The 27,774-nt window shown below is 41.8% G+C and overlaps 1 protein-coding gene across 1 annotated transcript in view; it reads left to right on the top strand.

Annotated features, from left to right (window-relative positions):
* The window catches only part of Ryr3 (ryanodine receptor 3), a 595,983-nt gene that overhangs the window by 482,478 nt on the left and 85,731 nt on the right, over positions 1 to 27,774 (top strand). The window contains exons 51-64 of the mRNA XM_017800130.2: positions 1,311 to 1,474; positions 4,038 to 4,116; positions 6,416 to 6,505; positions 7,626 to 7,772; positions 7,964 to 8,026; positions 9,145 to 9,220; positions 9,317 to 9,440; positions 11,684 to 11,799; positions 12,465 to 12,532; positions 13,418 to 13,539; positions 18,069 to 18,118; positions 18,492 to 18,552; positions 23,346 to 23,584; positions 24,814 to 24,895. Coding sequence (XP_017655619.1) covers positions 1,311 to 1,474; positions 4,038 to 4,116; positions 6,416 to 6,505; positions 7,626 to 7,772; positions 7,964 to 8,026; positions 9,145 to 9,220; positions 9,317 to 9,440; positions 11,684 to 11,799; positions 12,465 to 12,532; positions 13,418 to 13,539; positions 18,069 to 18,118; positions 18,492 to 18,552; positions 23,346 to 23,584; positions 24,814 to 24,895 — 1,481 coding nt within the window. The remainder of the gene's footprint in view (positions 1 to 1,310; positions 1,475 to 4,037; positions 4,117 to 6,415; positions 6,506 to 7,625; positions 7,773 to 7,963; positions 8,027 to 9,144; positions 9,221 to 9,316; positions 9,441 to 11,683; positions 11,800 to 12,464; positions 12,533 to 13,417; positions 13,540 to 18,068; positions 18,119 to 18,491; positions 18,553 to 23,345; positions 23,585 to 24,813; positions 24,896 to 27,774) is intronic.

Below are 27,774 nucleotides of genomic sequence, written 5' to 3'. Positions count from 1 at the left end.
AAGCTGAAGGATCAGGAAATCAAGATCAGCATGAGTACATAGCAAGACATTGCCTCAAAAAGAAAAAAAAAATCCATGTTATTTGATGGAAATACATTCCTGAGAGGTTTGAGAGAATGTGGCTATAATATTGAGCAGTATTCTACTTTCATCTCTGTCGCTGTGATAAAACACTCTGACTAAAAACAACTTAGTGGAGGAAAGGATTTATTTCAGCTTACAAGTTAAAGTCCATCACTGAGGAAAGTCAAAGCAGAAACTCAATCAAGAACTTGAAGCAGAATCCATGGAGGAACACTGCTTGCTGGGTTGGAAGGTTCATGTTTAGCTAGCTTTCTTGTACAGCCCAGAACCACCTACCCAGGGAAGGGTGCTGCCCACAGTGGGCTGGGCCCCCTACATCTATTAACAGTCCCCCATAGATGTGTCCACAGGCCATTCTGATCTAAGAAGTCCCTCAATTGACCTGAACTGAGTCAATTCTCAAATGTCTCTAGACTCTGTCAAGTTGACAGTTAAAACTAACTAGGGAAAGCGGTCTGCACATGATAACCCTCTTGTAGTTAGATGTGAAATGTCCCCCATAGGCTCATGTGCTTGAACACTTGGTCCCTAGATGATTGTGCTGTTTTGGAAGATTGTGGAATGTTTAGGAACCACTGCCTCATTGGAGGAAATGAGTCACTGGGAGCAGGCCTTGAGGGGTTACGGCCTGACTTCACTTTCTGTCCACTCTCTACTTCCTGAGTGTGGATGCACTATGTCCAGCTGCCTCATGTTCATGCCTCCATGCCTTCTCCACTATGATGGTCTGCATCCCCTTGAACTCTAAATCAGAATAAACGCTTCCTTTCTTCATTAAGTTGCCTTTGTCAGGTATTTTTGTCACAGCAATGAGGATAGTTGTCAGCAACTATGGGGTTTAGAAGAGCTTACTATCCCCTCTCCAATCATAGGTTGGGCCAGTTTCTATAATTGTTCTTAGCAGATAAGTTTATAAACTTTTCTAACCTAGTGAGACCCATTTTAACCTTTGGATACTTGAATTTATTTGTAAAGATACTGATTTAAACCATTAAGATTCTTCAGCTTAAAGTGAATAGTGACTTGAGGCTTTAGAGTTTATAATTCCATCCTCCATGAATTTCTTGGTTTCCCCTAGAAATACTGAAGGATTTACATGTCCCTCTTTTGATCAACCTGGACAAACATATGCATCTTATTTTCATTTCTACCGATATGTGGATGATTCTGTATTATGGCCATAGTTCCAGTCTTTCTATTAAGGTGGTTTCTGTTTTCCCTCACAGAAATATGACCCGGATCTTTTCCGAATGGCCCTGCCTTGTCTCAGTGCTATTGCTGGGGCCTTGCCACCAGACTATTTAGATACAAGAATCACAGCCACGTTGGAGAAACAGGTCTCAGTGGATGCAGATGGCAACTTTGACCCCAAGCCTATCAACACGATGAAGTGAGTCCAGGGTCACCTCCAAATTGCTCCTATATTTCGTACAGTAGCCAGTGTCTTTCCTAGAGAACATAATAGAAACTTTTAGCTTTCCCGCTCCCTCCCACTAACCTTCTTCATTGTACTTTGACACTGAAAGTCACACCAGTAACAAGGTTTAATTGATTCATATTTGATAATATACCATATTACTTATATTCCAGGATTTTAGGGGAGTGGTTTGCTGTATGAGACAGACTCATAACTAAATGTCACCAGAGGCATTAAGGAACCACCCTAACAAATGACACAATTAACTTATTAATGAGATTTTTGACAAAACCTATTAAATTGGGCCTGTACAGATACAATAACTTCAAAATAACACCATAAATAATATTTGGCTGAACTTTTTCAAGGCCTCAGGGTGATGGAAGAACAGTTGGAGTCCTCCTTTGAGAGCTCACATCTGCTCTTTGACATATTAAATGTATTAGTTACTTTTCTGTCACCATGACCAATGACAACTTATAGCAGAAAGAACTTATTTGTGTTTATGGTCCAGAAGGATAAGAGTTCATCATGGTGGGGAGGCGTGGCAGCAAGTGGCAGGTATGGTGGCAGAAGCCGAAAGCTGAGAGATCTCATCTTCAGGCCACAAACATGAAGCAGAGAAACTGAACTGGAGGTGGGGCAAGGCTATAAAGTCTCAAATCCCACCCCCACTGACATATTTCCTCTAGCAAGGCCACACCTCCTAAAGGTTCTATGACCTCCCCCAAACAGTGTCACCAGCTGAGGACCAACTGTTCAAATATCTGAGCCTATGAGGGACATTTCTCTTTCAAACCCCCACACTAAATAATACTAGAACTTTAGAGTCATGCTATAGCAGTACCTTATAATTTCTCCCTGCAACTATCAAGAATTCTTCACTGATGTTCACTAGATCATAGAAGCATATTCACCATTGGGGCAAAAATACAAGTGGCTTGGATTCACAAAAGTTCCTCCCCTGTTCTGAGTATGTGTCAGGGGCAGACTGTCTTTACTTCTAGGTACGTTTTAAATGAAGAGTACAAAACTCATTCAGAATAAGCTGGGAAAGAAGGCTGATCCCTATGAGCTACCTTGAACTTGTATGTGGTGATAGTGGTTCTCAAGTAAGAGTCTGAACTCCTCCCTAGGGGACTGTGAGCTCTGCTAAGTATAAAACTCATCCAAGGGATAATTAAGTACATATCCCATTGGATAGAGTTTTGAGTGAGGAGATGATGAGAAACAGAGTTGAACCTGCTGCAAGGAAGAGATAAAGGATGTGGTAAAACTGCAAAGTGGGGCAGGAAAAAAAAAACAGATTCGGAACTTTGCCCTATAAAAATGTAAGCATTCCAATATATGATAAATTAAATGGCATAATCATGAATGGATATTTTCATAAACATTCTCAAATATACATAGCAATTGTGTGCCCATGATTAGTGGTTCCATAATATTTTGAGAGTTCTTATTCCTTCAGATATAACATCACCATCAATAATTTGAGTAATGTAAGGAGTGGAGCCTGGGGCTGGAGAGATGGCTCAGTGGTTAAGAGCACTGACTGCTCTTGCAGAGGACCCAGGTTCAATTCCCAGCACCCACATGGTGGCTATGAATCATCCTTAACTCCAGTTCCAGAGGAATCTGAAGCCCTCTTCTGACCTCCACAGCATTGCAAGACATGGGTGCACTCACATGCATGCAGGCAATACACTCATACACATCACATAAAAATAATAAATAAAAATTTTAAAAATTAAAAAAAAATGGAGTGGAGCCTGACTCCAGCTAACCTGAGAGGAAAACCCTGATTACCAAGATACAGGGTCATGACCAGAACCTAGTAAAAAGCCCACTAGCAGGCCTCCAGCAGGATAATGACCAGCTGTCTCCACTGGATGAATCATCTTGAACTTGCTGCCCTTGCTTCATCCAACTCTAGGTTCAGGTTACAGGGAGAGTCAGATGCCTGTCCCTGGTGGCAGTGTATATAACACCATATGCAATACCAGAAGACCATGTGGTACACAGGGAAATGGAGAAGGGATGAAAGCTGCTAGACAAACAGAAATGACGGTTATCTACCATACTTTCACAATGCTAGTTGAGTTACTAATTCATTGTAGGCAGCCACTATTTTGTAACATCTAATCTGTTAGCTCTCTGGCCTACTGTTCTCAGACTGAAGCTGTAGGATTACAGGCCAGTTCCTTTGGATGAAAGAATTCTCATAGCCAAAGAGCAGATCTGGCTTTGGAACCAAAGCGGTTCTTCAGGAGCCAGGGGGTTGCAGAGCAGCTGGAGGAAGGCCACCTATGCATCAGAGACTTCTGCAGAGACCTGTGATCAGACGTGTGTGTGTGTGACACGGTCCTGGCAGTGCCACTTCTGCTCAGTGTCATCGCTGTGTCTAGAGTGGCTGCAGCTTTGAGGTTAGCTGTTTAAGTGACTCCAACTAGTGACAGCAGATTGCTGCTTGTACTCAGCTTCCACCATGTCTAGCTAAAGTGCATATGGAGACTATAATTTTTTTCTTACTTCACAGTTTTCCCTTGCCTGAAAAATTGGAATACATTGTCACCAAGTATGCTGAGCATTCACATGATAAATGGGCCTGTGACAAGGTAGGGATTATCATCCAATTGACAATTGTCAGGGAGGAAAAAAAAAGCCCAAGAACATTAAAGGGTCCAATCCTGGAAATCTGCCTGATTTGTCTAAGTGACAGAATTTCTGTGCCAAGAGTATTTATTATTTCTGGGCAGCAATTTCCCAGGGTTGGTGGAGGTCGGAGAAATAGGAGACAGCAGCTGTGGTGCTGCTCTTGTATTTTTCAAGAAAATGAGTAATTCTGGAAGTGCTAACTGCTTTCTTACTATTGCATTGCCTAGAGTTTATGCCGAAGCACGCACTTGTGTCTAACACAAATGCTTAATCAGGGTGGGAGACTTTTATTTAATTTTTTTCTTTGAATGCAACATTGGAAAAGAGCAAATGAAGTCGAAAACCTTAACCGTATGTTTTCTGAACAAGCTGAACTTTATTTCAGGAAGGCTGCACAAGGATCTTCCTATGGTAGGTCCCACTAGAACTTCTAGACGCTCCCTCTCCACCTGCTGCTTAAAATTCCTCACCACATGAGGTCAGGCTGCTTAATAAGTGTAATTGCTATGTCAGCCCTTTAATGCTGGCAGGCAAAATGAGAAGACCATGCCAAAGATATCCAGGATTTGAGTGGGCAGCAGTTAAGGATGGGGGCCATTGCTCAACTGCAGCTAGCAGCTTGTCACAGTGGACCCATTTTCAAGGCAGAAAATTATCTCCACAGAAAGTTATCTCCTTGTAGCATACCCACAGGTAAGGGAAACCATCAGTTCACCCTGTGTGTGGATCTGGGCTCAGCTCTTATCCTCGGATAAGTTTCTACTTGCAGCTGATAATAGCAACAGCTGAACTATAGAATTAATACCTTATGATTCTAGAGCAGGGATTGATAAACCTTTTCTGTAAAGGTCCAGATAATAACCAAATCATCAATAATCAAATGGTAATACACATTTGTGGCTTTGTGAGCCAGACAACCTCTGTGGCAACATAGAAAACCGAAATTCCACACCTAGGGTCCAGAGAAATCTTCTAGAGTGGTGGTATTTATGGCTTCTGCTAAAAGGGTGGACAGAAGTTGTTCATCACAGGGAAATAAGTTCATTTCTGGGTCTGGCATCAGAAATCATAAGAGAGTAAAGCTCCCAGATCAGGGTGACTTTGTGAATATCACTTAATAAGTAGAAAACAATAAGTAGAAAATGATAACTTAAAATGATACTTAACAATGATAAGAAAATGATACTTAATAAGTAGAAAATGAATCCATGAAGAAGTGGCAAGACTGGAGGCAAGGAGGCTACTTGGGAAACTAGTACAGTCATCCAGGTGAGAGCTGACAGCAGCCTGAGATCAATGCTAAGGAGGAAGCTAGGGTCAGGAAGGCCTAGGAGGTAGAAAGAAGTGAGGAGTTCAGAAGGGCAGCACCCACAAGGACTCCCCTGTTGCTGGGTTAGAAAATGAGCAGAAGCTCAAGCTGAGGCCATCCCCTGAACAACGGGAAAGTAAGACAGGGCAGTTGAAGAGGTAACTGCTAAGCTCTCCTTTCACACGTTAATGAGTACCTGTAGAAAGAGCATTGGGCAGAGTTTACCTCTGCTTGGAACTTGGGAATCAGCTCTGGTCTAGAAATACTGCCTTGACATCAGTCATCATTGGTAACTAAAGCCACAGACCCAGATTACCGATCAGCCAGGGAATATGTATCTCTTTTGAAGGGATAGAAACTTTGAAAATATGCATATTCAACAAATGGGCAGAGGCAGATTGAGAACAGAATAAATAAAGAAGAGTCTTTGGGTTGTACAAGGATGAAAGTCCAGGGCTCTTAATTACCTCTGCATCCAGAGTGCCTAAGACTTCTCCCCCAAGAAAGCATCCAACCAGTGATGCTTTAAGTTCCTAAACGTCTATGACTCATAAAAGCATGTGTTGCTATGATTTTGCTTTTGAGTGCCAGCAAGGAGTGCAGTCCAAGCACCCCCAGCTGTGTGGCAGGCAATAGTACTCTCTTAGCTTTGCCTCCTGATCACACACTATCCTGAGGCACAGTGATCTCAGGGTCTTTTGAAACAACTTCTAAATGACCCTGAAACACAAGCAAGAAAGTGGAGAAGACAGCACTTGAAAGAAGAAAAAATAAAGGAACTGAGTTCAGGACTCTGGAGGTAGAGACTTGACGGCCTGAAATGATCAATTAGGCGTTTGCCAAGGGATGTTTAATCTCTGTCATGATCCATTATGCTCTTCAAGAAAGCAGAAGCAGAGATCTGGGTCATCTAGTGGGGCTCTTTGTTTGAACCAAGAACATTTCTACAGAGTCACAGTGGATGGAAATACGGAATTTCCCTGGATGAAAACGTGAAGACCCACCCACTGATAAGGCCTTTCAAGACATTAACGGAGAAGGTAAGAAACAGGACTTGTAACTACGTGGCCACGTTACTTCCTTCTTAGAGAACTTTATCAGTCACTCAGTCCCTCTCACGCTCCATAGAGACTTCTGTAATTTGGAAAACTGCTCTGGGACTTGCCAGTTGGCAACAGACCAGTTCCCAAGGTCCCAGCTTCGTGCACAAGCCTGTGGCTCTGAGAACCCACTGGTGAGAGAAGCCTTTATTTGGCACTTGCAATTGCACCAAAATGCACTTGTGATTCTCCTCCACTGAGCTAGGAAGGGGTTTGTTATATTATTAAGGCAACATGGGGAATTACTGGAAAGAATTCAGACAAGAGATTTCTGAAACCTGAAGGTAGAATAAATAGAAAGTTCCTGTGGAGACAGCAACAGGTCTATTGCTACTTTTGTTAGCTAAGAAGTATGGTTCATCTCAACTCTAAGTTCCTGTCTTACCATAAAAGTTCTGTGAAAGCTCTAGGTTAGTGTCATATGTAAAGGATAGTATTTGTATCTTTATTCTGACTATTAGCCACTCATGAAATTGGGTATGCATCAAAAGAGAATTCTAAGAATTTCCCAGTCTCAAAGGGAAGCTTAGTGCAAATTCATTTGACAATGTCCCATCTTAAAGAGGTACTAAAACATAAGGAGTCACTTTCCTGTTGTTTCTCTTCTTTTTATTATTATTTTTATTTTATGTGTATGAGTGTATTGCCTGTATGTGTATAAGTGCACCCATGTGTATAATGCCTGCAGAGGTCAGAAGAGAGCATTGTATTCCCCTGGAACTGCAGTTATAGATGGTTGTTAGCTGCCATGTGAGTGCTGGGAATCAAACCCAGGTCCTCTGCAAGGGAAGCCAGTGCTCTTAACTGCTGAGCCATCTCTCTAGCCCCTGATTCTCTTCTTTATAAAATATGGACAAATGTCATTAATAACATTGGTTCATTCCTATAATGGAAAAGACTATAGGCCTAGAATCTTATATTCAAAAGCATCAGAAAAATTGTGTGTTACATAAGATGATGCAAATGACATTTTGACCTTGTGAAAGGATAGAGCCCCTCTGTCCACTATGGAGAGATGGGGTGTGTTCTGCACAGCTCTTCTGTGCAAATTGTCTTCTAGGAAAAAGAAATTTATCGCTGGCCTGCCAGAGAGTCCCTGAAAACCATGCTGGCTGTGGGCTGGACTGTGGAAAGGACCAAAGAAGGAGAAGCTTTGGTTCAACAAAGGGAAAATGAAAAACTTCGAAGTGTATCCCAGACAAGCCAGGTATAACAGTCACACTCAGAAGCCAACATTTAGCCAATGGAAACCATGGAGACTCTGGAAAAGCTCTCCCTGGGGTATCGTGACAGAACCACCTATGGACAGAGAGGGTTGGGGTGGCCATGTCTTTGTGGAGACTGACAGGAATAAGGAAAATGACAAACCAAGTGACTGTACTCTGTTCTCCCTTCTAGGGCAACAGCTACAGCCCTGCTCCCCTCGACCTCTCAAATGTGGTGCTTTCCAGAGAGCTCCAGGTCAGTGCTGATCCAGATACAGATCAGCATCACTTGCTTTCTAAACCCTTTCAGTGCAGGGCATGTTACCCTCTAAAGAGTTAAAGGGGAAGACAAGTAGAGAGGGGTGGTTCCTAGAACATGTTGCCACTAAGATATCAAACCTGAAGAGGGTCAAGGTCATGCTGTGCTGAGGCTATGAGGAAAACGCCACAGAATTAACTAGTCATCCAAAAAGTGGGAAACCTGTGCTTCCGAGAACACGATAATAGGTGATGACTCAGAAAAGGAAGGACAGTCAGCAAGTTCCTCATGTCAAACCCCTAAAATAAAATAGCCAAAAGAAAAACCTGTGAAATATGCCACTTTGATAGAGATGCTTGCCTCGTCCTGTAAGTCTCCCAAATCATAAAGACACCCTACATGGACCACGATAGATATGCTAAATTTCCCCATAATGATAAAGGGAGGCAATCATTGTAGGACCAAGAGATATAAAACCAAAAGAATGAAACAAAAAGCTCTAAGGTGCTTTCTCCCGCTCCCCTCTTCCTGCATACATTGATGGCTGTGTTCTGCTCCAGCCTAGGTAACAGGCCAAGGGACCAGTCCCTTGGACCTCAGAGAAAGTTTCTTTCCAAAGCACATCCTTTGTTCTAGATCAGTGCTCTATAAGCCTTATGAAGATTAATTCTATTGATTAAATCTTATTGGCAAAAGTTTCCACCACGATGTGATTTTTAGTTTGTTCAAGACCTTCCTAGATTGACTTCTGCTTGACTGCTCCTGCCCAGCTCATGTCTTGGGTTAGGCGTATGATGGATAGCACCTGTGATAAATGAGGAGGCGCTGCTGCTGTGCAGCTTCAGCTGGAAATGGGTTTCTCGTGGATGCTGTAAACTGCCAGGATAATAAGTTGCACAGGAAGGGCAGAATTAGAAATCATTTTCTGTGTATGGAATGATACAAACTAATGAGGTGCATTACACAGACTGATTAATAATGGTGGACCTTTAGAAGTAGGATGGTAGTCTTTAGTGAGGTGCTCTGTTCCAGAGGCCACCTGAAACAACCTGAGAGCTATGAAGCCAGTTTTCTTGCTTACTTTCTCTCTGACTTGTCTCTATGGTGGGACACAGGGAATGGTGGAGGTGGTAGCTGAGAACTATCACAATATCTGGGCCAAGAAGAAGAAGTTGGAGCTAGAGAGCAAAGGTGAGCCTGGTTCACAACATCCCTTGGGGAAAGTTAGCTGGGTGGAAGCGTGGCTACACTCTCCAGGAAGTGCAAAGCTTGTTGTTATCGCTTCAGGTGGTGGCAGCCACCCTCTTTTGGTACCATATGACACCTTGACTGCCAAAGAAAAGTTCAGGGACCGAGAGAAGGCACAGGACCTGTTTAAATTCCTCCAAGTGAATGGCATTATAGTTTCTAGGTAAGTCATCTTCCACATGATGTCAGTGGAGCAGGGGAGGGGATGTGAGTGTGGCTTCTCTTTCAGGTATTTAATCACCCAGCTACAAAACCCACCAGAGTAAGCCTAGTAGCTAACCCTGTTGAAAAGGGTTATAATGGATGTACTCTTATGCACTCACAAATGCTATAGGCCAAGGCTCGCTCTTTGTCTATTGCTATAGCAATTGGAATTATAAACCACATTTGTAATACAACCTCAACGCTTTAGAATTTGCCCTTGTTTAAAGAGCAATGAAAATTTAAGGCAGAAGAAAACAATGTAATTTTTATATGCTAGATGTTTTAAATTTCTTCCCTAATTCAAAATTTTCTCCTTATAAATTTGCAGTTAAAGGTCTTTGTAAAACCTCGGCTTAGTCCCCATAGAATCAACATCTCTCTCCCACACTTTCATTTGGTTGTTTTATATGGTATTTTGTTAAACTATATAATAACAACAGGAAGCACAGGAGACAGACAGTGTTGGAACCAAGGGAATTTATTCTTCTAAAGATACAATTCCACTGGGGAGGTAGAACACATCATGATAGCCTAAGACATTTTATCCCTAGCGGATGAATGCTTTCAGTGAGAGTGGTTTGGACTGCTTAAAGGTCGAATTTGTTTTCTCACTACTCAGATGTCTGTGGTGGGCTAGGTAGTATCATGCTTGCTGACTCCTGTGTAGAAAGAAAACCAAGGTGGCACTCCCACTCTGATATAGCCATGCCTCCTCAAAGAAATGTTTGCTGGGCAAGTTCTTCTTTTAATTTCCTACAGAATTTTATGCTACTGAATGTATTAAAAACTATTCAAATACTTCTATTGTAGCGCACATGAAAAATTATGAAACTTATTTGCCATATTGTCAGGTAAGAAAGGTCATACAGCAGGAGACTGCATTCAGGGAGGCATTCAAGAACGATTCCCAGCCGTTTCTCTAATCGCTTCTTACCACTAAGATGAATGTGAGTGTGATTCCCTGATAAATTCCGTGCTCACAGAAATGAAAAATGTTCCTTTACTATAACCAAAGGAAATAGAATACAGAGGAAATTTAATTCAGCAACCAAATCTGGGTGGGTACTTACCGTGTGCTAGGCCCTATGGGAGATATGGGGGCAGATGATCAAGCGAGGTCCCTATTACCAAGAAGAACCCACATTCCCCTCCCTATCCCCAGACCTCTAACTTCACCATTCTCATTACTTGCTGGAAACCCATTCTTCAGTTGTTTAAGCCCAAAAACTTGACTGTTATTCTCTTTACTCCCAACTCATATCAAGTCTTTGAGGAAATCCTAATAGTTCTGCTTTTAAAATAGGTCTAGAATCTGTCCACTTTTCTCCTCCTCCATGCTGTCAGCATTACTGCTGAGCTAGTAATGGGGCTCTATGCTTTGACCCTTGTCCCCACCCCATGGCCAGTTTTAAACATAACAACCAGAATGATTCTAAGTCATACCATGTCACCCCTCTTTAGAACTGTCAGTAACTTCCTACCTCACTCAGAGCAAAAGCAGAGTTCTAAAGATGTCCTGCAAAGTCCTAAATGATTTGCTGCAATGTCCACCCCTCCTTCCCTATGGCCACCTGCTAACTTCCATTCCACCCACATTGGCCCCTCTGCCACATTCCTTCAATCCAGGAGGCATGGTCCTGCCTCAGAACATTTGTACCACTTGCTCCCTGGACAGATCTTTACCTAGATGCCCATGTGACTCACTGCTTCACCTCCTTTAGGGCTTTGTTCCAATGTCACTCTCCCAGTGATCCCAACCATGATTACCCTGTTTAACATCACAGTCTTCAACCTTTTATGGCCCCTCCCAGCCCTTTCTATCCTATTTTTATTTCTCCTTTTATCACATAACTTATTAGCTTTTACCATTATACCTAATTTGTATTTTACTTATATTTAGTTATAGCAGTAAGTCCTACAAAACAGGGATATTTGTCATCTTCTCTGGCTTATCTCTAGCTCACTATTCTTAGCAAGAATGTTAGGATCTTTCTAAAAATCCTTCTGAGAAATTAACAAATACGTTGCATGCTCATAGAGTCAGGTTCTGAGTGCAATGGATAATCAGTTAAATAATGAGTCATGTCAGCCTAAATAACTGTTAACTTTGAAAATTAGATTCAACATGGGGAGGATGAGAGACACACCAAAGTCATGTTGTTTTCTCTATTACTTCCTGGGGTTTGCCTGTGTCCAACCTAGAGGTATGAAGGACATGGAGCTGGATGCCTCCTCCATGGAGAAACGGTTTGCTTACAAGTTTTTGAAGAATATCCTGAAATACGTTGACTCTGCTCAAGAGTTTATTGCCCACTTGGGTGAGTATAGCTGCAAAATGTCAGGGGAGAATTTGCTATTCCTCTATCAAAGGAGAGCTTTTGATGTCACAATTGTCTTGTGATTCATTTAAACATGATTTGGAGGAAAACAGTGACTGAGATTTTTGTCTTCAGTTTTTTAAATTTTGTTTATTATTTTATGTGTATGAGTGTATTGTCTGTATGTATGTAAGTGCACCCATGTCATGCAGTGCCCATGGAGGTCAGAAGAGAGCATTGGATCCCCAGGAACTGGAGTTACAGAACATTGTTAGCTGCCACATGGGTGCTGGGACCCAAACCCGGGTCCTCTGTAAGAGCAGCCAGTGCCCTTAACCACTGAGCCATCTCTCCGGCCTGTCTTCATTTTTTAAAAGATCAGTTTAGTCCTTTGACTTCTCCACTGAATGTAACTGTCCCTTTTTTCTTTTTTTTTAAATAAATTAATCCTATTAACATCCCTGTGCCTTGCCTTGTAACTAAGGATAACTCTGAATCTGCTTCCCCGCTGATTAAGTAGAGAAAAGGATAGTGAGACAGCTGAAAGAACTGACACGAGAAATAGTTAACCAGCACAGTTACAGTGCTTTGCACAATATTATTTCACAGCTGGGATTGGGTGGTTGTTTGCTCTAGCCAACACTGTGTTACCTCTGTCTTCATAGAAGCCATTGTCAGCAGTGGGAAAACGGAAAAGTCTCCCCATGACCAGGAGATAAAATTCTTTGCCAAAGTAAGTAGTTCTATGAGATCAACCAAATTACATTTACTTACAATCTTTACTCTTCAGGGTATAGATTAAACTGGTCCCTCAAAGAGATCTCCCTCAAAGCAGACCCGAGGTAAGTGGGAGTTCCTAGGAAGTATGTAGCCTGTACCTCTCCATGCTGTCACCTAGGTACCCAGGATCATCTTCTCTCCTTTCTACATCTGTAAAGGTGTGCTTCATGTTAGTGAGATTCGAACAAGCTTACCTTGATCACATCCATGTGAAAGAATTGTATAAGGGAAAGAAGAGGAGATGGAAAGCTATTGCTTTTCAAAAGTTCTAACCCAGTGCTAGATCTGAATCATTTTAACTTAATCTAGTTGCAAGGGAAACCGCATAATGTATTCTATAGCTCAGTGGCCTTCTACCTGACTTTAAACAAGGATCATATCACTGAAAATGAAAAGGAGAGAATGCATTTGGGTACCAGTGAATAATTTCATCCATTTAACCCTGCTCAGGACCAAAGGCCTGCAATAGGCTTGCCCTGAGATGTAGAGACAGATGCTTGAGGCTAGTGCTAGGCCATGCTTTGAGTGCATCTGTTGATGCCATGACCAAGAACGCAAATCTGAGTACATGTTCCCCAGGTACCCCCTGAAATTCAGAGCCTCATGAATATTTACTGGTACATTTAGTCAGTACCCTCTCCTTTCATATAACCCCAAAGGCCTCTGGCTAATGGCATAGAAAAGGAGATTATAATGGAAAGTGTGACCCAGAAGAGTTTCCTGGAAATCTAAGGCTAGTGTTGAGAGGCTTTTGCTCACCAAGAATGAATTCTTTCAAAGGAAGCAGCAGATGGGCTTGAACCAGCTCTTTAAAAAATGATGTTTGATGGGTTCCCAGGTTCTTCTCCCACTGGTTGACCAGTACTTCACCAATCACCGCCTTTATTTCCTGTCATCGCCCCTGAAGCCACTCAGCAGCAGTGGGTATGCTTCCCATAAGGAGAAAGAAATGGTGGCCAGGTGAGTCTACAAAATAAAGAGAAGGCCACTGTGTTAGTTGGCTTTGTGCTACTATAACAGAATACCTGAGATAAGTAATGCTAAAAAGGTTTATTTAGCTCATACTTCTGAAGTTCCCAATCCAGGATGGGTGGACATGTTGCTTTGGGCCCCTGGTAGAGTTTCCAGGTGCATTGTTAGGGAGCTCATGTTGAAGCAAACTGGACATCTAATGGCCAGGAAGCAAAAGAGGAAGGGGAAGAGGCAGACAGGCCATGATCACCTTCAGGGCATGTCCCCATTGGCCTAAAAATCTCCTAATAGGTTCCATCTTCCAAACATTCCCAACCCCCCAGTAGCACCACCCAGGAGATAAAGCTTTCAACACACAGGTCATTGGGGGATACTTGTCCAAACTAGTAATCTTGGTACTTCTGTGTTTTTTTTTTAAAGATATCAGGTGACTGGGGACTAAATGATAAGCCTTTTGTAGAAATGAAGACTGATGATTGGTAGCTCAAAGATTTGGTTACCATCTTTGATTTGGGTGATTTCAGCAACTAGCAGAATTGCACTGTTGGGTGGTATTAATAGGGCTTGGGAATATGTACATACTCGGGTCAGTGTCTACTCTGAAACAACATTGAGAAGAAGGCCAAGATCATTCTGAAGCTTGGGAAAATTAAACACACAACACTAAGAAATTGGTACACATTGCTTTCAGTCACTTTCTTATCATTTGCAAGGTTAAAAATCTTAAATCTCATGTCTTACAAGTCCTAGTGTGAATAACGTGAGATTTGAAATCTAGAGCTATATAATTCCATTTAAATTCCTAATGGAGAAAATGTTTTCTCCAGAAGTATCAGCCTCAAGGCTGAAGAGATGACTCACTGTGTAAGCAGGATTGCTGTTCAAGCATGAGAACCCAAGTTCATATCCCAGTGCCCACAGAAAAGCTGGGCATGGCTGCCCGTGCACCTGTAACTCTACCTCTGTCAGGGACAGAGACACGAGAATCACTGGAACTTGTTAGGTCCACATTTAATGAGAGACCCTGTCTCAAAAGCAGTAAGGTAGAAAGTGATACAACAAGATGCCCAGCCTCATGCACAAGCACACACATATGTGGTGATATCACACACACACACACACACACACACACACACACACCAAAAAAAGTATCACCCAGCTTACTCACTGCTCCAGGCATAGGGTATGGGTACCTGGTCAGAACACGGGGAGGCTTCATGATCAGGCCAAGGGGTAAGATTTAATATGTTTCTCTCTGAGTTTGACCAATGAAAAACCAAGTGTGCATAAGACTTCCAAATAGTAAAGAGTAAAGAGTGTAATAAAAGTCGACAGTCTTCACTGACAGAATTGTGCACATTGTAGTTAATAAGGGTTCAGCCAATAAATATCGCCCTCTTTGGGAGGATATGCAGCTTTTACGGTTTACCTAACACTTATTAAACACTCTTCGTGGACAAGCAGTGAAATTAATTTTTCATATGCAAGAGTTATTACCCATTTGAGTATGTGAAACCTCACAATGATTTAAGTTGAAAGTACAATCTATATCTGATAGTCTTTGTTTTACAAAGGAAGAATCTGAGGTTAGATTTAGTCTGATGTCCAAAGTGCCACAATTGGTAAGACTGAAAATGCTGTCCTCACTATATCACATGCCATTTCTTCTGTACTATAATTACTTAATCTTGCTTAAGACAAAAACCACCATGCTATCAAAATAAATACTCTAGAATCAGATACTAAGCCTGAGATCTCCTTAACATCTTCAGGCTGAACCAATGTATTCTATAAGAAGCTAGGAAAGTGAAGGACAAGATGAGGTATTCCGATAATCCAATAGAGGGCAGGTGTGTCTGTTTTCTCCATCTGTTTATCTTGGACTGTTAATTCATGGAAATGTAACATTTGTTCAACCAGGCACCATTTGTCATGGCTGGAATACAACCTACAGCCGATCAGCCTTGCAAATAGCTTTCAAATCCATCAGTGAGCTGGCATCCTCCCACAGAGGCAGTTGTGTTTGCCTTGTATGTGTTCACTCTGGCAGACTGGCAGGCTCTTATTCCTCTTTCTGTTTTCTGGTCTGAAGCTCACCACTCTCCTGCCTCAGGCTCCTGAGTGCTGAGATTACACATATGTATTACACCAATCTTCGCTTTTTGAACCCTTCCTTCTCCACCCACCTTTTTTTTAATATAATGCCCTTCACATGGAAATTCTAGGCTCGCTCGCTCTCTCTCTCTCTCTTCCTCTCTCTCTCTCCTCTCTCCTCTCTCTCTCACTCTCTCCTCTCTCTCTCATCTCTCTCTCTCCTCTCTCTCTCTCCCCCTCTCCCTCTCCCTCTCCCCTTTTTCCTCTTTCCTTTGTCATCTTCAAACTCTGAGAAGGGAACGCTAGCCCTTTATTACTCTGGGCTAAAGACAATGTTTCTACTTAAATCATGGGCTCTTAAGGAAATAAGAACAGCTTTTTGAAATTTCAGGTATTGGCCTTTGCAGGCCTGAGCAACTGCTTATGATTTCTGAGAGTGAGGTGAGTCATGTCAGTATCAGCACCAAATAGCCCAACCACCTGTTTTTGGTAGAAAAGCACTTATTTTTAAGTGATGTGGAATGTATATCCATTTTAGAATGTTTTCACTAGAATTTGAATTCATCAACCCCAACTTTTGGAAAGTCATTTGATTATACATGGGAAGGCTAACATAGCAAAGACCATGGAAGAGACCTCACCGAAACAGCCTAGTTATCCACAGGCTGACCCAGGTCCAACCATCAGCAACACACGTCACAGCCTTTAGTGCCCTTTCTCCTGCCTCCTCCAACTCCATGAGTTTGCATCAAATAAGTAGCAGTCCATATTTAATTTCACATTTGCAGGCTGCCAAATTTCTCTTAGCTCATTATGAGTTCTCTTAAACTCTGGGCTCTGGTGATTGCAACTTACTTCCACTACAAAAACTGGGTAATCATAGGAGGCGTTGGTTATGAATTTTCCAGCAGATACCCCAGAAAAACCCAGGGCATTAATTGAGAGATGTCATCTAAAGGTGAGCAGGTTTCATCATCCAACACTCAGGATGTATTTCTTCTCCATTTGAATTGTCCTATAGGAGACTTCTGTCCTGTGAGAGTCAAAGATCTCCATGACAAGATAGGAAGATGAGCCTATGATTTCAGTGCAGTTGAATCATGGAACTCCATGGTCTACACATGTTTATTTCTGTTTTCCCTAGTATCTCTTCATTCCACCATTTTATGAGGGATCGTAAAGTCCTTGTCAAGTCATGCCAGTGTCAAAGGTCAGAGTCCAGAGAAGTCTCCTCCTAAGAATATCACCCACACAGGTGAACTGTAGTCACAGTGCACCTAGGTAGGGTCAGGGAGGCACTGTGGAAATTCAATTAATCAGGCCTAGTTGAACCTTTGTCGCCTGAGTTCTCTTAGGGTCCCTTGCTCCTGGCACTATTAGACAAACCACATAACACATCTTTATCTGAATTTTTCATAGTTTGTATCCTGGGTAGGGGAAGTAGAGTAACGTATAAAGGCGAACACCGGTGCCCCACACCCAGCACCCCATTCTGCTCTGTGGCTCAGCTGCCCGCTGTTCTATATCACTTCTATGGCCCGCCCACAGTCTCTGTTAGCTTTCGCCCCCAGTCTCACCCCAGGTCAGTAAATGCCCCCTCTCACATCCACGCAGGAAAGACACCAGGGCCATTTTTTCCTGCTGCTGATTGCTCCCAAGATGGCCCCAATGCTCCTCCCTCTGTGGCTAACTCTCGGCAGCCAATTCTCTGCAGCAGGCCCCGTCCCTTGGAAGAACATGTACCCCTCAGGATAGAACCTTCAAGAGATTCTGATGAAAAATACTAATGAAAGTGTGGGAAACAGTCAAAAATGCAAAAGCATAGCACAGAAGATTTCCTAGTTTCCAAGGACCCAACTAGGACTGCTAGAGACTAATAAGAGATCATAATGAAAATCACTTACTTCTGAAAATGGGTTTTGTTTAGTAGACTTTCACTCCCTACCCCAACCATTGACATTTTTCTAATCCCAACTTTTTCTACCTCCCAACAATAGCCTCACGTCCCACTTGAAGGCTGTAAAATGGTTTTCAATTCATTACAATGAAAGAAAAAACGCATGCTTCCCTTCAGAGTCCTTATTTATTCCTGAATGTTATGTGAATGAACATTTCAACACATGGTATCTACAGCAAAGGGAAGTTTGCACAGGATCATTGCCAAATACTGTTCCAGCTACAGAGGGATGGTTTTTAGCAGGATGGCACTGCCTACAAGGAACCTTTCATGATTTTCCAGCAAGACAGCATGAACCACATTATTTTCCTGAACATGAGCCAGAGGATTCTGCAAGAGAAACAGAGTGCATCCTCTTAGAGTGCCAGTCTATGCTCTGTTTTACAGCATGAGGGATGGGAGAAGGGGGTAAAAATTACTTCTTGAGTCTCTGTGACTTTCTGAATTACAACCTTTTCTGCTTTAGCCTGTTCTGCAAACTTGCTGCTCTTGTGAGACACAGGATTTCCCTCTTTGGTAAGTGAAGGGAAGTGTTTCTCAAGCCTGAATTTTGCCTTCATTTGTGTCTCCCTTAGAAAGCCTGTACCTTGGGACTAAGGTGTCACCTAAATTTGTCATGGAAAATTGGTCTGAAGCATGATAAATGACCTTCGTACCCCTTTAACAGCTCAGATTTTCCACACCAGTGAATGTTTTAAGCTTTGCCTGTGACATCCTTCACAAAGCTGAGACTGTGTCAGGCTAGAGATAAACTCCTTGTCCCTGAACACAGACCTGGCACTCTGTGTGTTGGTGGTTAATTACATTGGGCTATGGCTTATTTATATTAAGAGGCTACATTTAAAAGGCAAGCTGAGTTTAGAGTCACGGGTGATATTTTTTATTCTAGGGAGTGATTCTGCTACAATGGTGAGCTGTCTTCACATCTTAGCTCAGACACTTGACACAAGGTAAGTCTTCCAATTTCTTTCCAATAGTTTCTTGAGACTCCCTCTCTGACCCCAGAATAGGCAAAGATAAATCTGACCCTTGAAGTTAACACTCTGTGTTTCTCATTCCCACAATGCAGACTCACTGTCGTGGCATATAGTGAATGTGAAAGGCTAAATAGTTAATCTTTTCTTACTGAGAAGTTCAGTTTTCAGAAGAAAAACTGCATAATAGGAACATTCGGTTTGTGCTTCATTCTCCACAAAAGAACATAGAGATGTCTGATAGGTCATGATACCACAGTTATCTTGAAAGAGATTAGCAGTATGTTGAGTTTAAAATGGCCAGAAAGAAAATACAGGGAGATCAGGCCTCAAAAAGATTAAACAAGCTAAACATAGTGGCATATGCCTTTAATCCCAGCATTCAGGCGGCAGAGGCAGATCTCTGAGAGATCTAAGCCTGCCTAGTCTACCTAGTAAGTTCCAGCTAGGACTACAGGAGACCCTGTCTCAAAAAATATATACCAGATAGGAAACCAAAGAGATAGTTCAGTGGGTAAAGGTGCTTGCTGCCAAGCCTGACGACCTGAGTTCAATCCTTGAGACCCACATGGTAGACAGGAGGAGAGAACCAACATCTACAAATTATCCTTTCACACACACAGAGAGAGAGAGAGAGAGAGAGAGAGAGAGAGAGAGAGAGAGACCCCATGGCATTCATGCATGCACACACAAATAAATACATAAATAGTTTTTTTAAATAGATGGCTCAGCATGTAAAAGGAACAGACAAAAGGATCCCAAGTTCAAGTCCAGCATGGAATATGTAGTAAAACCTTTTTTAAAAAAAATTCAAATCATGCTGGACGTGGTGGCACAGACCTTTAATCCCAGCACTTGGGTGGCAGAGGCAGGCGGATCTCTGAGTTCAAGGCCAGCCTGGTCTACATAGTGAGTTCTAGGACAGCTGGGGCTACAGGGAGACCCTGTCTCAAAAAGACCAAAAAAAACTTTCAAATCAGGGGCTAGAGTGATGGTTCAGTGGTTAAGAGGACTAGGTATCTGCTCTTGCAGAGGATCTGGGTTTGGTTCCCAGCACCCACATGGTGGCTAACAACCACCTGTAACTCTACTTCCAGGGGATCCAATGCCCTCTCTGGCCTCTGCAGGCATTGCATGCACATGGTGCACCTGTATGTGGAAGCAAATCACTCATACACATAAAATAAAAATATTTTAATTGAAAATAATAAGTACTGGAGAGATGGCTCAGTGGGTAAAAACGCTGTGCAAGCCTGAGGAGGGGAGTTTGGATCCCCTAGCACCTATGTAAATGTTAGGTGGGTGTGACAACCCACTTTTAATCTCAACACTCAAGGAGGCAGAAGTAGTGTATCCCTAGAGCAAGCTGGCCAGCTGGACTAGCTGAATCACAGAGATCTGGGATCTGGGTGAGAGATCCTGCTTCAGTATATGAAATGTAAAGTGATTGAGGAAGATGCATGACGTCAACCTCTGCCTGCCACATGCATGTATGCATACCACACATACATATACATGCAAAAATAAATTAATAATAATAAACAGCAATAATATGGGTACAAATCATTAAAGGGGTTTCTGGTTTTCAGGTGTGAGGGGAAGTGTTTGTAAGAAATAAATATGTTGGGGATAGAGAGATGACTCAGTGGGTAAGAGCTCTGGTTGCTCTTACAGATGACCCAGGCTCAATTCCCAGCACCCACATGGTAGCTAACAACCATGCATAACTTTAGTTCCAGAGGATCTGGTGCTCTCTTCTGACCTCTATGGGCATTGCATGGCATTGGTGCACTTACATGCATACAGACAATACACTCATACACATAAAATAAAAATAATAAATTAAAAAATTTTTTGTCTTTTTGAGACAGTGTCTCCCTGTAGCCCCAACTGATTTGGAACTCTCTATATAGACCAGGCTGACCTCTATCTCACAGAGCTCTCCCTGCCTTTGCCTCCCCAGTGCTAGGATTGAAGGTGTGCACTACCAAGCCTGGCTTACAAAAATAAAATACTGAAATTTTTGTACATTTTTATTGAATTTTTGTGTATTTCATACAAAACATCATAATCATCTTTATACCCCCTCCCCCATCTGTACTCTCCCATAACCCCCCAACCAGATTGCATGCATTCTAACACATAAGTTACAGTCTATCAAATCAAGTTAGTGTACCCAGATGTCCATCAATGCAAGTTCGTCCACTGGGGTCTAGTCAGCCTATCTAGAGTCACTCCCTTAAAGAAGATCAATTCTCTCTCATCCTATAGTAATCAGCTGCCAATAGTTCTTTGGCTGAGGTTAGGGCCTGCTGCCCACTTACACAGTTCTATGCTGGGTTTTTGTCTGCTTGAATGGGCATGGATCTTGTACATGTCGACACTATTGATATAGGTTCATATGTGCAAGGTCCCAGGAGCCTATAAGATCCACTTTCCATATAGTCATACACCTCCTCCCCTGGCTTTTACAGCCTTTCCACTCCTTCTTCCACTATGGTCCCTGAGCCCTGGGTGGGTGAAGTTTAATAGGAGTCCTGTCCAGGTGCCTATACTCTGTAGACTCATATTCTCTACACTTTGACCACTTATGGCCTTCTGTGTTCATCACCTTCTGTTGTATGAGGAAGCTTTGTTGATGAGAGTTGATAGATGCATTAGTATTCTCTCTACCCCTTGTTCCACTATGTTCCGTGAGCCCTAGGTGTAGTGGTTCCATTGTAGATGTGTCACTTAGGATTGGTCATCTCAAAACACTTATTCTCTGTGTGTGACCAGTTGCAAAACTCAGTAATACTCTCCCCCTATTGCAAAAGAAGCATCTTTGATGAGTAGTGACTGGCAAATTTGTCTGTAAATATAAGCATATAGTTCTTAGCATATAGTAAGAAAGTACACTTGTCTAGGGATATGACAGCCTTAGAGTTTTCTCTAAGCTCTATGACCTCTCTAGCCATGTGTATTTGGCTGTGTTTACAGTGCCACACATGAGTTTCCTCACGTTTAGTGGTCTTTAAGTCCAATTAGGTAGCTGTTGATTACTCCCAAGATAAAAGTGCCACTACTGCACCAATATTGTTTGTTGTGCCAGTCATTATGGTTATCAGTCCTTAAAGCTGGGGTGGGATCATCAATTGATTTTATTCCCTTAGCAGCTTGCATAAGTGTCCTCCAAAACTGTGAGAGCTAGTCTTCAGGGAGGAGGCTTCCAGGTGAGTTCCAGCTCCATTACTTTAAGTCCTGTGTCCAAAGTATATCCTGTCTTCAGCAATAGTAATCAGGTAATCAAGGCTGTGACAATAGCCTGTGTAATTTTAGGAGTCTCTTGGATTACCCTGGCCAACAACTTGAAGGGAGGTTTCTCCTGTCTGGCACTGCTACCTCTTGCTATATGGTCTTCAGCTGTATACATGGGCTCACGTAGATATTGTATGTATAATTTTTCAGTAGGCTTTTGAACTGATACGTTTCCCTCTGGTTTTTCACACCAGCTAAGCATTATTCTCTCTCTCTCTCTCTCTCTCTCTCTCTCTCTCTCTCTCTCTCTCTCCCTCTCTTTCCCTTCCTCCCTCCCTCCCTCCCTCCTTCCCTCACCAAACGTTGTGGAGATATTGGGAGAGACCATGTCATCCCAGGGGACCAAAAAAACATTATTGGGATAACTAATCTCTCCAAGAAATATAGATAGACTTGAGATAGCCCAATTTTTAAAAAGCAATACTAGGAATCATTCTTGATAAGAACTCTGACTAGGAAGTGAAGAAGACCACAAATACTTACAGTATAACAGCAAGCCTCCTTACTGTGTGGCCTTGGTTTTTTTGTTTGTTTTTTGTTTGTTTGTTTCCTGATGGGCTGGATGATCATCAGAAAAGCTCCATAGGTAAAAAGAACATGCCCTTAAAGCAATTATGTCATCTTCTGACTAGGATGTAAAAATGTGGAAAATTAGAGATTGCTTGTAGGTTTTGTTTCAATTCTAAGTTGGGTTTTTTTTAATATTTTATTATTTTTATTTTCGGTGTATGAGTGTATTGCACCCATGTGGTGCAGTGTCTGTGGAGGTCAAGAGAAGGCACTGTTGGATCCCATGGAATTGGAGTTAGAGTTGTTAGCCACCATGTGGGTGCTGGGAATCAAACCCAGGTCCTCTGCAAGAACAGCTAGTGTGCTTAACCACTGAGCCATCTTTCCAGCCCCCCAATTCTAAGTTTTTATGAAATCATTTTGAGGGAAGAACTCAGCCCCTGTTAGCTACTCTCCATTCCCAGGGCACTTTTCAGTGCCCTTTGCCTCAGAGCCCTAATAAAGCTAGTTTTATGAAGGACTAGCAGTCCCCTTTCTCTCCTCTCATCCAACCTAGAATTGCTATGAAAGCTAATAGAGATGCAAGCTTCAGGAGACTTGTTACTGTCCTCTCGTTCCCTTCCTTCTGCTTCCCTCCCCATGATTCTGCATCAGAAGAGATCACTCTTTAGATTGCAGGTGACCAATATCAGTTTCATTCTAAATAGTTTTCTATATGTCTTGAAGAGTTAAGCAAAGATTCCCTCAAGCTGAGCCCACCATCCAGTCACTAGTTCCAGGGAACTATGTGGTACAGCTTTCTTCCCAAATCTAAACTCACATTCATGTGCTCTTGACACAATGTCATCTGGTGACCAGGTACCGGATGTCTGCCCAGGTTAAACATGAAGTCACCACCATCAAAAGGGGTTTGGCTAAACATTCTGATTATGCTGTTAACTTTGAATGCCCTTTGCTTACAGAACTGTCATGAAGTCAGGCTCAGAGCTGGTGAAAGCTGGGTTGCGAGCATTCTTTGAAAATGCTGCAGAAGACTTAGAGAAGACTTCAGAAAACCTGAAGCTTGGAAAGTTTACCCATTCCAGAACACAAATCAAAGGTGTTTCTCAGAATATTAACTACACCACAGTGGCTCTGCTTCCCATCCTGACATCCATCTTTGAGCACATTGCTCAGCACCAGTTTGGGGTGGATCTACTCTGTGAGTCCTACTGCTGTTTGTTATAAATATCTCTGCACTGGCCACAGATAGGTGCTCAACTTATGGTGACCTTGAGAGCAAAGTAGAAAGATAAATTCATTTTTCCCCTTCTTAAATGAAGTAGTAGACTCTTGAGAAGGAAGAAATCCTTTAATTTGAGTATATAACATTTACTCTTTCTCCAGTTTCATTCTGGACCAAAATCTCCCCCCTGCTAGCCTAGCTTTCAGCCACTGTACTCCATTTAATTTGAAAAGGTTATCTGAGTAACACAGCCTCAAATGGAAGTTTGCCCCAGGGTTTTCAGACACCATTTTCCATGTTAAGAAGCCTTAATTTATTCATTGGTACCAGGAGCAAGGAGAGATACTAACATCTCATTTTCTGAGGCTCAGTTTTATTTTACTTTGTATGCAGTACCATGTCCAGCCCTACCCACTCCCCACCATGTAGATATTCTGTCACCAAACTTCAGTACTGCTTACTTATTGGCATATGACTAAATGTAGTCAGTTGTCAGTAGCTCAGGCTGCATCTTCCGTCAGTTACTCCCACTGGTAGAAGTTTTATGTCATAGAAATAACACAATTCTGTGGTTGAAAACTCAAACATTAACTTAGTTCCGCTTTCGTCATGGTGTGGAGGTGGTACGAGCTTCTTAGCAGAACTCCTTTCCTTTAGAAAATAAGGGAAAACTGCGATATAATTTAATTGTTTTTTAAACACAGCAGAAAATTTTGGATGGGCAAGTTAAAAATGTTTTCTTTCTCTGAAGAAAGCAGAATGATTGTATCTATCTTCTTAGGAAACGAGCAAAGCAATCATAGAAGCTTCAAGTTTTCTTCATTCTTTTGTCCAGAAGAACAAAATATTACCCTTGGTAAAGTCTGATATAACATCTCCCTTTACTGGGTAAATGACTGTTAGGAAGGCCCCTTTGGCCAAATGATCCCTTTCTCTGGGAAGCATGGTGATCTTCATCAAAAACTCTGCAAATGACCTGCAGTGGCCCAGGGTAGGACATTTCCTATCAGTGTTTCCTAGCAACCAGCAAAATAGCATCTGGGTTGGAGAGGGTCACCTTGCTTAAAGAGGTGAAGAGGAGGGAAAAAGAAAGGGCTTCTGCTCTTGGCTGATGCCTACTTGAACTTCTTTCTTCATGAGCTTTCCCATGTGTTGGAGATGGAGCTGGAATTGATGTGTGTGATGACCTCTCTTCTGTGTTTCAGTGGGCGACGTGCAGATTTCATGCTACCACATTCTCTGCAGCCTCTATTCCCTTGGGACAGGAAAAAACATCTATGTTGAAAGGTAATTTGGAAAGAAAAAGGAAGAAAACATTTTGGCTGAGGAAAATGTTGCCTGTGGGTTGTTTCTGTTTTTTAACACTTAATAACATCTTTTTAATCTAGCAAAACCGAAATGTTCACTGATCAGAAATGGTGGTTTTGAACCTAGGTGTGAAAATTTTGTGGTAATATAAAATATATATATAATGGGGTTACTCAGAATGAAGGCTACTGTAGAGAAAGTTAATGACTGTATCACCTGGAGTAGTTATATAAGCAAGTGAGAGCGTGTGCTAGTAACCAAGAGATGTTGAAAGCATGTCTTCCTCTTTATTATCACGGCTTCCCAAAAGCTTCCAGAGTTCCTGTGGTTAAAGCTTGCTGAGACACTCTGGGGACACAAAACAGTGGCTTTAGTGTTTAATGAGTTTCTGTGTGATACAACTCTGGACCTTTGCCATTCTCAACTGTCAGATTAGCCACAGTTTTAAACAACACACAGTTCAGTACCAGAAAAGCTATCCAGTAATCTTGAATCTGAACAAGCTTATTTGTACAGGTGTTTGGGTTCCAACTTTGCCTCTATAATCTGCCTGTCACAGTGGAGGCCTTAGTAACCCCTTGCTTTTCGAAGTCAGATACCATACATTGTGCTGTTCTATTTAAATCCAGGGGTAAGATCTGAAAGATAAAATTTCTGGACTTAGTCTTATCCTTGGAAGACTTTTTTCCCCCTTTCAAATAAGGAAGGCTGAAATAATTTGATCTATTTTTGAATTGCTTAACCTAAATCCTTCTTGGTATCCACTTGGTCTTTGCAACCTGTATCTGATGCTGTTATCAAACACCCTAAAAACAGACACTCGTTTCATTAAAAAGGAAAAAAAAAAAAAAAAACCCAGGGCTGGAGAGATGGCTCAGCAATTAAGAACACTTGTTGTTCTTGCAGAAGACCCAGGTTTGAATCCCAGCACCCACATGGCAGCTAACAACTGTCCATAACTCCAGTCCCAGGGAATCCGACAGCCTCTTCTGACCTCCACAGGCATTGCACGACATGGGTTCACTTACCTACATACAGGCAATACATGCATATACATAATAAATAATAAAGTTTTTTTAATACCCATAAATTAAAATTCTGTTGACAAAGTTAAGTGAGAACTGATTCCTTTAAAAAGTAAAGAGCTCAACAAATGAGTTAAACTCAGACCTAGTGATGGAAAATTGCTGAAGACATGTCTGTTTCATCATAATCCCAGATTACAAATCGCTTCCAGAGTTCAAGAACTAATGATTATATTTGTCTGTATACTTGCCTAGCTTTCCTTATTGGTTTACATAAAATATGGATAGTTTAATCATCAACAGATAGAAGTGTTAACCATGCATTTTTAACCAAATCAATAGATCAATACAGAGATTTTTCTAATTAATATAGAAGAATTTCACTTAGGGGAGATATCTTAATTTCGTTTCTCCCATTGTGTATTTACAAATATTTTTTCAGAAACTCTTCTTTCAGGTTACACATGTATATATGCATCCAGCCGTGTGTGTGTGTGTGTATGTGTGTGTGTGTGTGTATGTGTGCATGCACCAAGAAATCCTATACAATCTTTTGTAAAGCTTATACATTCTTCTCTTGAAAAAACAAGTGAAAGAAAGGTCAGTTACGAAATGTCAGAGCAGAAAGACTGCTCCTCCCTGGCCTTTTGTACTTTATTCACGTTCATGGCAGTGTTGTTGTATGTCTGCTGCTCAGGAAACATTGATGTTCACATTTTGTTGGTTTTTTTTATTCTGCATTGGCATAAGACTAGGTAGCCATGGCTCTATTAAGGCAGACTTTTTTGTTGTTGTGATAAGCAGCATGACCAAAGCGACTTCAGGAAGGAAGAGTTTATTTTGGCTGACAGCTCCAGAGGGACAGAGTCCATCACAGCAGGGAAGGCTTGGCATAGTGGTAGGAGGAGAAGCTGGCTAATCACATTTTCATCCACACACAGGAAGCAGCGAGAACAAGCAGGAAGTGGGGTGAGGCTGTAAACCCTCAAAGCCCACCCCAGTTATATACTTCCTCCAGCAAGGTTCCACTTACTAAAGGTTCCATAAGCTCCCCTATACAGAGTCACCAACTGGGGACCACATGCTCAAATACATGAACCTATGGGGGACATTTCTCTTTCCAACCACCACACTAGGAAATTAAGTAACTGAGACTTAAAATCCTACAATTGTAGTGCTTGACAAAATTGATATTTTTTTGTCTATTTTCTTTGTTTAAATTGGGAAGGACATGCTCATTCAAAAACAAACTTCATATTTCAAGAAATTTATCAATACAATTCCTATTAGCCTTCTACTTTGAAAGAGGAGCAATTTTATAGACTAAAATTCCTAGCTACTTTCTGTCCTGTCTTTACATTTGCTATAAAATTCATTGTTAATATGTATATTCTGAGACTGGAAAGATGGCTCGTTGGTTAAGAGCACTTGCTGCTCTTTCGGAGGACCTGAGTTTAGTTCTGAACTCCTGTCTCAGGTGGCTCACAGTCGCCTGCAACTACAGATCCAGGGGATACAATACTGTCTTCTTGCCTCCAGGGGAGCCGCTCATGTATATATACACACACACACACACACACACACACACACACACACACACACACACACACACAATTTTTTTAATATTTACATTCTGTTCTAGAACTAACATTCCCCGACATGTTGACCTTAATTTGTTTCTAAATCATTCAGCACATCACCCATACTTTAGAACCAAGAATTCTCTATTCTTAAATTTCTAGATTTTTTAAATTTATCTTTTGAATGTCTGGATTCATCATGAAGTTGTTGTTTCTGCAGGAACTCTAACATGCTCTTGAGTCCTTACTTATT

The sequence above is a fragment of the Nannospalax galili genome, unplaced genomic scaffold, assembly GCF_000622305.1.
Source record: "Nannospalax galili isolate Female #2095 unplaced genomic scaffold, S.galili_v1.0 scaffold999, whole genome shotgun sequence".
Lineage (NCBI taxonomy): Eukaryota > Metazoa > Chordata > Mammalia > Rodentia > Spalacidae > Nannospalax > Nannospalax galili.
This window is presented reverse-complemented; position numbering and strand designations above follow the sequence as displayed.